Consider the following 13,590-nt stretch of genomic DNA (forward strand, 5'->3'; position numbering starts at 1 on the left):
GCTTGGGGGAAATATAAATATTGTTACAAATCGGCAACAAAAAGATTATAAATCTCTCCACCAGGTGTCACTATTGTAACACATTGTAGATCTTGTGTATAAACTATAAGGATTTACACTGCTGTGATAAATGACGCCCTAAGGATAGACGGGAATATGGAAATTATTAATATACCAGATATTTGGGGATAAATGTAACCCTTTGGGTAATAGGTTGTGTACATATTATTTCCCCCATCCTGAGGGTTAGTTTGCTGCATAGTTTTATTACTATATAAAGTCATGCAGTCCCGAATAGAGTCTGATTGCCTGCCGCTCCCCTATATTCAGTGTGAACACCCGAAATGGGGAAGGGCCGAATAGGGCGAGGATGGGTCCTGCCTCTTTCTAACAAAGAACAATTGTTGACGTCACATGTATTTTGGCGGGCTCATTGGTTGTAAGAATCAGCCAATGGGATGCAGGGGTGGGGTTTACATGAGCCAATGGTGATGAGACCAGGAGTATAAATATTCCGCTCTTTCCTCTCTTCCCATCACTTCTCCGCTGTGTACGTAGAATCATGGCCAGGACCAAGCAGACCGCTCGTAAATCCACCGGAGGGAAAGCTCCCCGCAAGCAGCTGGCTACCAAGGCCGCCAGGAAGAGCGCTCCCGCCACTGGCGGGGTGAAGAAGCCTCACCGCTACCGTCCAGGTACAGTGGCTCTCCGTGAGATCCGCCGCTACCAGAAGTCCACTGAGCTGCTGATCCGGAAGCTCCCCTTCCAGCGCCTGGTGAGGGAGATCGCCCAGGACTTCAAGACCGATCTTCGCTTCCAGAGCTCGGCGGTCATGGCCCTGCAGGAGGCCAGCGAGGCTTATCTGGTGGGACTCTTTGAGGACACCAATCTGTGCGCCATCCATGCCAAGAGAGTCACCATCATGCCCAAAGACATCCAGCTGGCCCGCAGGATCCGTGGGGAGCGAGCTTAGATCTGCCCGAGACCCGCATACAACACAAAGGCTCTTTTCAGAGCCACCAAATTATCTATAGAACGAGCTGATTCCTTATCCTCTCCATTGTTCTGCTCCTATACTCCGCCTGTTTTCATAAGCAGGATCCCGGGATTGTTCTCTGCCTTTAACCCTCAGTGCTGAGTTATGTTCAGTTACTATAGTGATGAAGATCGTGTCCTCTGCAGTGTAATGCGCCTGTGTGTGATCGGTGCTGCTGGCTTCTGTCTCCCGACACTTGGGATCGTAATTGGTGCATAGAGGGGAAACGAGCGGGCACTAAAGGGTTAACTCTAGGCGGAGTTATAGACCCGAATGTTCGCTCATTGGATGATCACCGCAGTTGACTATTTTGAAATCCCCGCTCTTCTTCTGGTCGTTTCTCCCTTTGTCTCGTCCTCTTCCCTGTACACGTGACTACATTCCTCTGGTTTCTGTAAATAGGAAGAAAAAGGCTGCGGAGGGGAAACTGTTGGTGCCGATCAGGGGGATTCTAGTGAGGCTGATGCGGTAGGAGAGAGGACGCTGTGTCCGGGGCTGACATCACAATGGTGGGTGTATACGGGGTCTTCCCTGCAGAGTATATAGAGGAGCCGCGTCCCTGTCCTATTCCAGACCTGATACCGATCACACCCTGCAGCCGGACACTGCTGAGAATGCGGCGGGGAAAGCTATCCTGTATTTTATACATTGTTAGTTTGTAGTGATTTAATGTAATACATTCCGATATTATGTCACTCTGCTGCAAGAGATCGCCCAGTGTGAACACTGACCGTGCGGTTGTTTTACAATCTATTTTACCTGTCAGCGATCACAGTGTATTTAGACCTGATGAAGTCTTATTGGGGGAAGAGATTTCCGGGCCCGTCATTGATGAAATCCTTCCCGATCTGAATATAACGCGTGTCCGTGTGAATATAGCGCTAATAGAAAAGCTCAGGACTAATCTATTAATAGTAAATAATCTCCTAGACCTTCGGTGTTCTCTATCCGAATAAGTGTCCGAGAATCTCAGCCTCCTGGGAGGGAAGGGATAGAGAATGGGAGACTAATAATGGAAGGAAAAAAATGGAGCAAAAGGAACAATTAAATTGATCAGAATAAAAGGAGGAAAGTTACAGGGGAAAAAAATAAAATACACATATATACACACACACCATTTATCATGAATCAAAAGTAATCTCAGGACCCTGTGGTTACTAATATTATTGTTTAAAATAGACACCACCGATCTCTCCCCCTCAGGCCGATTTATTCACAAGCTGAGCCGGGACAGCAGGAGGGTGAGCGGTGAGTGTACACCGGCCTTTTACTATTAGTTCAGGACTCTAATTTACGAATATTGCGCATAGGACTCACATTTTCATTGGTAGCATACACACAGTGCGATATCATACATCGTGTCCAACCAAAACTATTCAAATGGTGTTTTATGTTTCTTTATTGGAATGAATATTGAGACATTTTCTTAGTAACAAAGTGTTTCTAGTCTCATTCGTTACATCTAGCGGGATTGTTACTCTTTATAACAACTCAGAATTTCCTTCACTTCACCGATCTGTCTGTTTTACTAGTGCATTAATGGGTTAACTATTTTATGTTTTTATGTGATTACTATCTATTTTAACCAATAATCCTAGTATCTAAAGGGCTCTGAGATGACTATTATGTTTCATGATCAATGTTATTGTACTCCGAGCGACCCAGCTGAGAATATCTAGTTTACTACAACTTCCCTCGTTTTATTCTTAATTATATTTGTGTCATTTATATTTTTATTTAGTCAACATTTTCATTCTACAGCGATAACTGTAGAATGAGCGGGAACATAACAGTTCTATAGTCGGATACAAAGCGCTCATTGTCTCCATGTAATAAGGTGTCAGGACCGGCCGGCTCTGGGGCGATAATTCCCGGGCACTGTATACAGCGAGTGCCGGGATCTATATGTAACCAGCGATGGAGAAGCGCTGACCCCTGATCGGCTGGAGATCCGATGTGTTCAGGAGGTTACAGTATAGGGGGCGCCATCTCTACACTGCGGTCACTTAAGAAAATGTACTCATTACAAGAGAATTAACCCTCAGATACCAACTACATTCGGCACAACCCACACGTAGTCCTACGTAAGAAAAATATAGCAGCTCAAATCCCTTTCACACCCGAGATCAGCGGTGCCAGCTCTGTAGTAGACAATGTGGGTGGCTCTTAGAAGAGCCTTTGGTGTTCAGGATGGGTCTGGGATAAGCGGTGATCACTTGTTCTTTGCCGCTTTGCTGCTCTCGGTCTTTTTGGGCAGCAGCACGGCCTGGATGTTGGGGAGGACGCCTCCCTGGGCGATGGTCACCCCTCCCAGCAGCTTGTTCAGCTCCTCGTCATTGCGCACGGCCAACTGCAGGTGACGGGGGATGATGCGGGTCTTCTTGTTGTCCCGGGCGGCATTACCGGCCAATTCCAGGATCTCAGCGGTTAAATACTCCAGCACAGCGGCCAGGTACACGGGAGCACCGGCGCCCACCCTCTCGGCATAGTTCCCTTTGCGGAGAAGCCTGTGCACACGACCGACGGGGAACTGAAGTCCTGCCCGGGATGAGCGGGTCTTTGCCTTAGCCCGAACCTTCCCTCCTTGTTTGCCGCGTCCAGACATAATGGTAAGTGAATCCCAAATGTTCAAGAGAATCTTCTCCGAGATGTAACTATTATTTTCCTTCTGCTGCCTTTTATAGGTTTCAGCTCCGCCCTCCGGCTCCTGTGATTGGGTAGATTTGAATCCGGCCAATGGTGACGAGACTTGACCAATAAATAATTCCCAGGGCGTGGTTTAGGACGCTCCCACAGGTCACATGATTTGCTCCTCCAGTAGAACAGCGAGCAGACAGCATTTCTCATTTGCATGGGCTGCCTATAAATACGGCTGCGGTGGGAGGAGGAAGCATCATTATTCTCTCTCTGTTCTAGTGAAGAAGTATTGTGACTGATCATCATGCCTGATCCCGCCAAGTCTGCTCCAGCGCCCAAGAAAGGCTCCAAGAAAGCCGTGACCAAGACTCAGAAGAAGGACGGCAAGAAGCGAAGGAAGACCAGGAAGGAAAGCTATGCCATCTACGTGTACAAGGTGCTCAAGCAGGTCCACCCTGACACCGGCATCTCCTCCAAGGCCATGGGCATCATGAACTCCTTTGTGAATGATATCTTCGAGCGCATCGCAGGGGAAGCCTCCCGCCTGGCTCACTACAACAAGCGCTCCACCATCACCTCCCGGGAGATCCAGACCGCCGTGCGCCTGCTGCTGCCTGGAGAGCTGGCCAAGCACGCCGTGTCCGAGGGCACCAAGGCCGTCACCAAGTACACCAGCGCCAAGTAACCTGCTCCGCCTCCTGCTGTCACCCCAAAGGCTCTTCTAAGAGCCACCCACATTGTCTATAATAGAGCTGGAGCTTCTCCTGTCTGTATTCCCCGTATTCTCTTCTGTCTATGTGGCCGCTATTCTGTCAGTACAGTCTATTGATACTATATATATTCTGCTCCGGGATCGGGTGAGATCAGAGCGGCGGCTGCGGTTCTCCCTGACTGCAGGGTGTATATTCTCCTGTGCCCACACGTCGTCTCTCCACGATCAATAAATTCTCATTCACTGATCGGGGAATCTATTGATCGGAATCGCTGGGGTTTATTATGAGACACTCATCCTGCTGCTATAATCTTTGTGCACTGACTGGGAGGGGACAATAGAGAAACAAGGAGGATGAGGGTAGTAGTCAGCCACAGAATCAGCCTCTACATCTCGGGGAGATCTCTCCATTGTAATCGGGACCGCGCGCACGGCTGATTGTTAACCCTTTAGCGGCATGTTTACTACAATGAAATGACAAAGGACCCGAGCCCGACTCTACACAGCAGGGAGGACACCACAGTATCAGGGTATTTCTCCGCTCATAGGCAGCATTAATTCTATATAAATCCCGATGGGTCAATGATAATTTATTAATGCCCCTTTCCACACTCACACATTGGCTGATCACAGGACGTTCAGGGTTTGAATTTCCCGCTTCTTCCAGACCCGATAACAATGGAGAGATCCCCCTCATTCTCGTGTATGCCACCAATAAAGATCCTAATCCTATGCGCAATGCTCGCACAGCTGCCGTTGGTTATAATCTTTGGAAATTAATTCTAGTCATGAATTATAAGTAAAAGTCTGGTGTAGATAACCGCACAGCGCTCCCACTCATACACCGATCACCCTCCCGCTGTCTCGGTCTCAGCTTGTGAATAAACCGGCCGTGCATGGAAGCCTGAAGGGGAGAGATCGGTGGTGTCCAGGTGCGGTCTGGATGTTCCCAGTGATAATACTGGAGTAGAGTCCTCGCTAAAGAGTTAATGATTGAAAGTTGTCACAATCTAGCGCTTGTTTTTTGCGCAAATGATTTTCCAGTTGTGTGGTGACATAGATGGGGGTAACCAGACGCATTTCAGTGGTTTAGATTATTATCTATTGTAACCAATAATACTACTAGCCCTGTGACTACTTTTATGCTTCATGATCAATGTTTTATTTTCTTTTTTTGCATCTTTCCTCGTTTTATTGGTATTATGTTCCATCTTGATTTTTTTGTTATCATATTTTAATTTCAGAAGATTCATCCAAGGCTTTTCTATAGTTAACGCTATATTCACACGGACACGCGTTATATCCAGATCGGGAAGGATTTCATCAATGACGGGCCCTGGAATCTCTCCCCCCACTAAGACTTCATCAGGTTTAAATACACGGTGATCGCTGACAGGTAAAATAGATTGTAAAACAACCGCACGATCAGTGTTCACACTGGGCGATCTTTTCCAGTAATTTAATACATAGAACAATAAAATGTATCAAAAATACTTTCCCCGCCGCCTCCTCTTCAGGAGAAGGTGTCAGGCTGCTGGGGGAGGGTGCAGGATGTGATCGGTATCAGGTCTGGAATAGGACAGGGACGCGGCTCCTCTATATACTCTGCAGGGAAGACCCCGTATACACCCACCATTGTGATGTCAGCCCCGGACATAGTGTCCTCTCTCCTTCTACCGCAAAGGCCTCAATAGAATCCCCCTGATCGGCCCCTAACAGTTTCCCCTCCGCCGCCTTTTTCTTCCTATTTACAGAAACCAGAGGAATGTAGTCACGTGTACAGGGAAGAGGACGAGACAAAGGGAGAAACGACCAGAAGAAGAGCGGGGATTTCAAAATAGTCAACTGCGGTGATCATCCAATGAGCGAACATTCGTGTCTATAACTCCGCCTAGAGTTAACCCTTCAGTGTCCTCTGCACCAATTACGGTCACAGGTGTCGGGAGACTGAAGCCAGCAGCACCGATCACACAGGCGCATTACACTGCAGAGGACACGATCTACATCACTATAGTAACTGAACTCAGCACTGAGAGGGTTAACTGCAGAGAACAATCCCGGGATTCTGCTTATGAGAACAGGCGGAATATATATACAATATACTTGGGTGTGAACAGCTCCATTAACCTACAGGTGTTATAGAGTGAAGGCTTATTTGTCCAGATAGCGGGATATAGATAATTGTTACCCGGATATTATCAGGAGATCTGCATCTTCTATAACACGGACTCTTTAGGGAGGTAATGACTGATATGGTGGGGAGGGAAGTAATGTAATCTGGAGAAGATGAGTGTAGATTGTAACAGTAACTAGAATCACGGAGGAAGATGAGGGCAGTAGTCAGAACATTCAGAGGAGATCCCCCGGAGCAGATAGAGGGAAACACCGATAGACTGATCAGGTGCAGAGATTATGGCAGAAAAGGGAAAAAAAAACACCGCAACCACAAGAGCAAAACACCGATCACACAACCTCTCAGTACAGAAGACACAAGGAATTGTAGCCTTTCCATAGAACATGTGGGCGGCTCTGAGAAGAGCCTTTGGGTTGATGAGATGGAGCCGAGTAGAAGCAGAATTAACCTCCGAAGCCGTAGAGAGTGCGGCCCTGGCGCTTGAGGGCGTACACCACGTCCATAGCGGTGACGGTCTTCCTCTTGGCGTGCTCGGTGTAGGTGACGGCGTCACGGATGACGTTCTCCAGGAAAACCTTCAGGACACCGCGAGTCTCTTCATAGATGAGGCCGGAGATGCGCTTCACGCCTCCCCTGCGAGCTAGACGGCGGATGGCAGGCTTGGTGATGCCCTGGATGTTATCCCGGAGCACCTTCCTGTGCCGCTTGGCTCCGCCCTTACCGAGACCTTTCCCTCCTTTACCGCGTCCAGACATCTTCTCTATGTAGCGAGTAGACTGCAGAATACTGAGTGCGGCCGAGTCCTGATTATATAGCACAGGAGCGGACCAGACAGAGAACTGTAACAAATATGACATCATCCGGGGGCGTTTCTTTTAACCAAATTTACATTCCTGACCCCTCCCCTTTTCATTGATTGGCTGAACACGAGACGAGAAGGTTTTGAATATCCCGCCCATTACGAAACATTTGCTGCATTTTCCGATTCTAAATAATCAGTTTTTTTTCTTTTCTTACCGCGATTCTCCCCAACATTGTAGAGAAGAGCAGTCGTCATTGTACCGAGCGGGAATGGTGATCGGGCAGGTGTGTGAGCTGTATGTTACACACATGGGAGAGGATCAATAGCAGCACAATAATCTGTCAGGTGTATAATGTGTGTGCGGGGAGCAGCAGATGGCAGAACGATTCTTGTGAATGGATCGATCACTCGGGCAGCATTACCAGGTCTACAGGACTGCTCACCCCCCGGGCACCAAGACCCTGCACACATTGTACGACATTATATGGAGCCCCGATATGTGCAATGAGAGTGACCGAGAATAATCGTCCGAGAGCCTGACCCCACGTGTTATATGATAGAAGGGGAGAGAGCGGGAAAACGATCAGCCGAAGATCGGGAATATCACAATCACATGATCTCCGGTGATCAACCAATGAACCTCCAGTATCGGGGCTAATATCTCCGCCCACACAGTTAACCCTTCAGTGTCCTCCTTATGTCTGCTCTTTGCTTTCCCCCTTCATATCCCAATCACGGTCAGCGGTCACTACCCCTAAATCTTTACTGTGCAGTACAGCGCCCCCTATAATCAGACTCCATTCGGGGCTGCATTGGTATTAAAATACCATACAAACAAATAAGCCCAATAATTCTCAGGATGGATAAAACACCATGTGCAAAACCAGCTATCGAAAGAGTTAAATGTACCCCCAAATTTGGGTAAATCATAACTTCCTTAAATCACATCTATCCATAGAGATCGTCTATCACAGCAGTATAAATCCTTACAGTTACAGTTTATACAGATCAGATACATTGTGTTACAATAGCGACACCTGGTGGTGAGAGCTTTGTATTCTAATCTTTACATGTTACCAAATAGTAACAAGTATTTGTATTTCCCAGGTGCTGATACAAGTTACAGAGGCGCAAATAGATACAACTATGGATGGTGACTAAGACTTATAAGAGCAGCTGAAATTATTGTGCTGTGTTATTATATCTGGTATAGAATAAACAGGGTGTATAAGTGTCCTAAGGGGATCAGGAACAAATAAATACATCTGTATTGTGCTTGATATAACAAAACATTATAATAAAGTGATGCAATATAGAAGGGTTTGTATATTAGGATGTGGAGTTACAGATTTTCCATCTCCCAGATCCTGAATTATGTGATCTCCTTGGAGCTGTGGGGCAGGGGCTGTGGATTTATAGTGTTTTGTTTAGTTTTTTTTAAATTAAATCCATGATTACATTAATACCCATACAATCTAATTATGAATTAAATTATTTAATTGCTCACTATTGATGCATCCACTAGTTATTGATCATGAATATATTAAATATTATGATTGTAAATATTTACTAATTCATATGATCCATGTAAAAGATGGATATCATTGGGGATATTGATCAACTCTTGTGAAGTGTTTTTGTCGCAAGGTGTTTGATAACTATTGCTCAAATAGAAAAAAAAAGATGTGACTCTACGATATTTTAAGTGTGGTCCAGGCTTACTTAGGTTTCCGACTCTTCAAAGCCTTTTGCCCTCAAAATTTGTGACTTTTAGAAAAGTTGCAGATAGTGAATTTGTTACCACTGCACCTTCCTGACTAAATATTCAACTGAAATACAAGACTTTGGTTTCTGACCAATTAGGTTTATCGCACCAAAAAATGCAAAAAGTGACTGCGCCTGGTAATTTGCGACAAAAGTAAACAAAAAAAAGACCAAATAATTTGATAAATCCCCCCACCCCATGTTCCTTACATATCATATTATGTCTTTATATCATATTATATCATGTTGACCCAGTGATCCCTCTAGTGGTGTATAGTAATAGTGTAGCAAGTTTTTCTTAGATCACTCAAAGATGGAGGCCGTGATTGTGACATCATGGCCACACCCCCTGGTGACATCACACCCACTCTATTCATGTCTATGAAAGGGGTGTGTGTCGTGAATTCACGAGGGGCATAACCATGACATAACCACCACTGCCGCAAGAAACCAGCATTTGTTTTGAATGCCAGGTGCAGCGGAAGATCAAGGGGGTCCCGTTGCTGGGATAGGGGATAAGATGTCTAGCAGTGGAGTAACCCTTTAACTTTCTGACACCTGTCGATTTAAAATAAAATGTATTTAAACAGATTTGTAAATTGCTTCTATTAAAATATATTAATCCTTCCAGTACTTATCAGCTGCTGAATGCTCCAAAGGAAGTTTTTATTTTTGAATTTCTTTTCTGTCTGACCACAGTGCTCTCTGCTGAAACATCTATCAATTTCTGGAACTTTCCAGAGCAGGAGAGATTTGCCATGGGGATTTTCTCCTGCTCTGAACAGTTCCTAAAATAGACAGAGGTGTCAGCATAGAGCACTGTGGACAGACAGAAAGGAAATTCAAAAAGAAAAAAAAACTTCCTCTGTAGTATACAACAGCTGATAAGCACTGGAAGGGTTAAGATTTTTTTAATAGAAGTAATTTACAAATCTGTATAACTTTCTGACATCAATTTATTTAAAAGAAAATGTTTTCCAGTGGAGTACCCCTATAAGGCAGGCAGTTGCACCCACCCCCACTTCCTGACAAATATTCAGAACACGTATTGAGGTGGTGGTGGGGTGTACTCTCTCATTCCTCAGCATGTCAATAACAGGTAACTAATACTGTTTGTAAATCATATGGCATAATGGCGTGCACTATGAGGGAGATGTGACACTGTTGTTTGATCGTTGTCTCTGGGAATATTCCAATATGTGCACCCCATCTTGTGTTTTTGGGGTTGGTGTTTTTTTAGGGGTGGGCCATTTTAAAATGGGAGTGCTCTCATTTTGCTGTATTTAATCATTTTTGTAAATAATAAAGCATTTTGTGGACACTTTCTTGTGTCAGTCTATTATAGGTTATTTAATTTCTGGAAACGCTTGGAAAAAGCCCATTGTGTGTTCCGATACCTTAGTGTGCATTTTAACACTGGGATAAATCTGACAACAACCAGGGATATTTTATCCACCCTCAAGTGTAGAATCAGAGAGAGTATTCAGCACAGTAGGATCCGTCATCACACCTAAGACAACAAGTCTGCCAGCAGCATGGAACATGTAACCTCCTGTGCCAGATGCCACTGAGAAGACAGAACAACCGCCACCCCTGCATCATATAGATCACATACCAAATAGATCATATTCATCACATAGGTCATATAGAGGCAGTGGCATAGCTATGGAGGTCACAGGGGTCACAATCGCGACCGGGCCCCATAGCCAGGGTGGCCCACAGGGGCTGGGGCTGATGGGAGTAGACGTGCTCCCCACCGGCACGCACGCACATCAGCACAAAGCCCCTGATGCATCCCTGCCTCTGGCCCTGTGTTATCGATACCATGCAGAGGCAGGTGCAGCCGCCCGTCCCACATCGCTGCAGTGAGAAGGTGAGGAGACATGTGACAGGCTGCCGGAGGGGGGTGCTGGGGTCTGGGGGTGATAAACTCATGAGGACATTGTGTGTTTGTTCTATTCATTGATGAGGAGTCTGAGGATGGGGTGATTGATGAGGAGAAAGAGGGCGGGGGGAGGGGGGCCTGATTGATTGACTGACTGATGAGGAGACTGGGGCTGTGGGGGTTATTCATTGATGAGTCGGGGGGGTGGTTGATGAGGAGACCACAGATAGTGGGGGTACCTAACAATGAGGAGACTGAGGATGGTGTGCTCGGGGGATTGACTGAGGATGGGGTGCTGGGGGGGGGTTGGACTCGATGGCAGTGTATGAGGTGATGAGAAGGAGACTGAGGATAGGGTACTGGGGGGGCTGGGTGGGGGTGTACGAGATGATGAGGAGACTGAGGATGGGGTACGGGGGGACTGGGTGGTGGTGCATGAGGTGATGAGGAGACTGAGGATGGGGTACTGGGGGCTGGGTGGCGGTGTATGAGGAGACTGAGGATGGGGGATGAGGTACGGGGGGGGCTGGGTGGCGGTGTATGAGGTGATAAGGAGACTGAGGATGGGGTATGGGGGGCTGGGTGATGGTGTGTGAGGTGATGAGGAGACTGAGGATGGGGTACTGCGGGCTGGGTGGCGGTGTTTGAGGAGACTGAGGATGGGGTACGGGGGGCTGGGTGGTGGTTTATGATGAGAATGAGAATGGGGTGCAGGGGGGGCTGGGTGGTGGTATATAAGATGAAGAGGAGACTGAGGATAGGGTATGGGGGCTGGGTGGTTATGTTTGAGGTGATGAGGAGACTAAGGATAGGGTAAGGGGGGTTTGGTGGCAGTGAATGAGGTGATGAGGAGACTGAGGATGGGGTACAGGGTGGGCTGGGAGGTGGTATATGATGAGAATGAGGATGGGGTGCAGGTGGGGCTGGGTTTGTGGTGTACGATGAGACTGAGGATTGGGCGCAAGGGGGGCTGGGTGGCGGTGTATGAGGTGATGAAGAGACTGAGGATGGAGTGCAGGGGGGGCTGGGTGGTGGTGTATGAGGAGACTGTTAATTGGGTGCAGGGGGGTTGGATGGTGGTGTATGAGGTGATGAGGAGACTGAGGATAGGGTACGGGGGGCTGGGTTGTGATGTATGAGGTGATGAGGAGACTAAGGATAGGGTACGAGGGGCTTGGTGGCGGTGTATGATGTGATGAGGAGACTGAGGATGGGGTACGAGGTGGGCTGGGATGTGGTGTATGATGAGAATGAGGATGGGGTACGGGGTGGGCTGGGTGGCGGTGTATGAGGTGATGAGGAGACTGAGGATAGGGTGAAGGGGGGTTGGGTGGTGGTGTATGTGGTGATGAGGAGACTGAGGATAGGGTACTGGGGGGCTGCGTGGCGGTGTATGAGGAGACTGAGGATGGGGTACGAGGGGGGGCTGGGAGGTGGTGTTTGAGGTGATGAGGAGACTGAGGATGGGGTACTGGGGGGTGCTGGGTAGTGGTGTATGAGGTGATGAGGAGACTGAGGATGGGGTATGGGGGGGCTGGGTGGTGGTGTATGAGGTGAAGAGGAGACTGATGATGGGGTGCACGGGGGGCTGGGTGGTGATGTATGAGGAGACTGATGATGGGGTGCAGGGGGGGCTGGGTGGTAGTGTATGAGGTGGAGAAGACTGATGATGGTGTACTAGGGGGGCTGGGTGTCGGTGTATGAGTTGATGAAGAGACTGAGGATGGGGTGCAGGGGGGACTGGATTGTGGTGTATTAGGAGACTGAGGATGGGGTGCAGGGGGGGCTGGGTGGGGGTGTACGAGATGATGAGGAGAATGAGGATGGGGTACGGGGGGTACTGGGTGGTTGTGCATGAGGTGATGAGGAGACTGAGGATAGGGTACTGGGGGGCGGTGTATGAGGAGATTGAGGATGGGGTACGGGGGGCTGGGTGGCGGTGTATGAGGTGATGAGGAGACTGAGGATGGGGTGTGGGGGGCTGGATGGTGGTGTATGAGGAAACTGAGCATGCGGTATGGATGGGGGATGGGTGGTGGTGTATGAGGAGACTGAGGATGGGGTATGGGGGGGCTGGGTATTGGTTTATGATGAGAATGAGAATGGGGTGCAGGGGGGGCTGGGTGGTGGTGTATGAGGTGAAGAGGAGACTGAGGATAGGGTACGGGGGCTGGGTGGTGATGTAGGAGGTGATGAGGAGACTAAGGATAGGGTAAGGGGGGTTTGGTGGCAGTGTATGAGGTGATGAGGAGACTGAGGATGGGGTACAGAGGGGGCTGGGAGGTGGTGTATGATGAGAATGAGGATGGGGTGCAAGGGGGGCTGGGTAGCGGTGTATGAGGTGATGAAGAGACTGAGGATGGGGTGCAGGGGGGGCTGGGTGGTGGTGTATGAGGAGACTGAGAATTGGGTGCAGGGGGGTTGGGTGGTGGCGTATGAGGTGATGTGGAGACTAAGGATAGGGTACGGGGGGCTTGGTGGCGGTGTGTGATGTGATGAGGAGACTGAGGATGGGGTACAGGGTGGGCTGGGAGGTGGTGTATGATGAGAATGAGGATGGGGTATGGGGTGGGCTGGGTGGCGGTGTATGAGGTGATGAGGAGACTGAGGATAGGGTGAA

General features: G+C 48.2%; 3 protein-coding genes across 3 annotated transcripts in view; 2 read left to right on the forward strand and 1 right to left on the reverse strand.

Annotated features, from left to right (window-relative positions):
- The first annotated feature begins 562 nt into the window (after window positions 1-562).
- Window positions 563-13,590, forward strand: part of LOC130332630 (uncharacterized) — a 45,407-nt gene continuing 32,379 nt past the window's right edge. Inside the window, exons 1-3 of the mRNA XM_056553799.1 lie at window positions 563-967; window positions 1,439-1,504; window positions 3,996-4,354. Of these exons, the coding sequence (XP_056409774.1) occupies window positions 563-967; window positions 1,439-1,504; window positions 3,996-4,354 (830 nt within the window). The remainder of the gene's footprint in view (window positions 968-1,438; window positions 1,505-3,995; window positions 4,355-13,590) is intronic.
- Window positions 3,249-3,641, reverse strand: LOC130332624 (histone H2A type 1-like). The gene has a single exon (XM_056553793.1). It carries the CDS (start codon window positions 3,639-3,641, stop codon window positions 3,249-3,251), a length of 393 nt encoding a protein of 130 aa, XP_056409768.1.
- Window positions 3,963-4,508, forward strand: LOC130332625 (histone H2B 1.1). Its single transcript, XM_056553794.1, has one exon. It carries the CDS (start codon window positions 3,978-3,980, stop codon window positions 4,356-4,358), a length of 381 nt encoding a protein of 126 aa, XP_056409769.1. The 5' UTR covers window positions 3,963-3,977; the 3' UTR covers window positions 4,359-4,508.

Source organism: Hyla sarda, unplaced genomic scaffold, assembly GCF_029499605.1.
Source record: "Hyla sarda isolate aHylSar1 unplaced genomic scaffold, aHylSar1.hap1 scaffold_38, whole genome shotgun sequence".
Classification (NCBI taxonomy): domain Eukaryota; kingdom Metazoa; phylum Chordata; class Amphibia; order Anura; family Hylidae; genus Hyla; species Hyla sarda.

Coding starts and splice junctions, on each gene's coding strand:
- LOC130332625 (XM_056553794.1), top strand. CDS start 3,978: ATGCCTGATCCCGCCAAGTCTGCTCCAGCGCCCAAGAAAGGCTCCAAG.
- LOC130332624 (XM_056553793.1), bottom strand. CDS start 3,641: ATGTCTGGACGCGGCAAACAAGGAGGGAAGGTTCGGGCTAAGGCAAAG.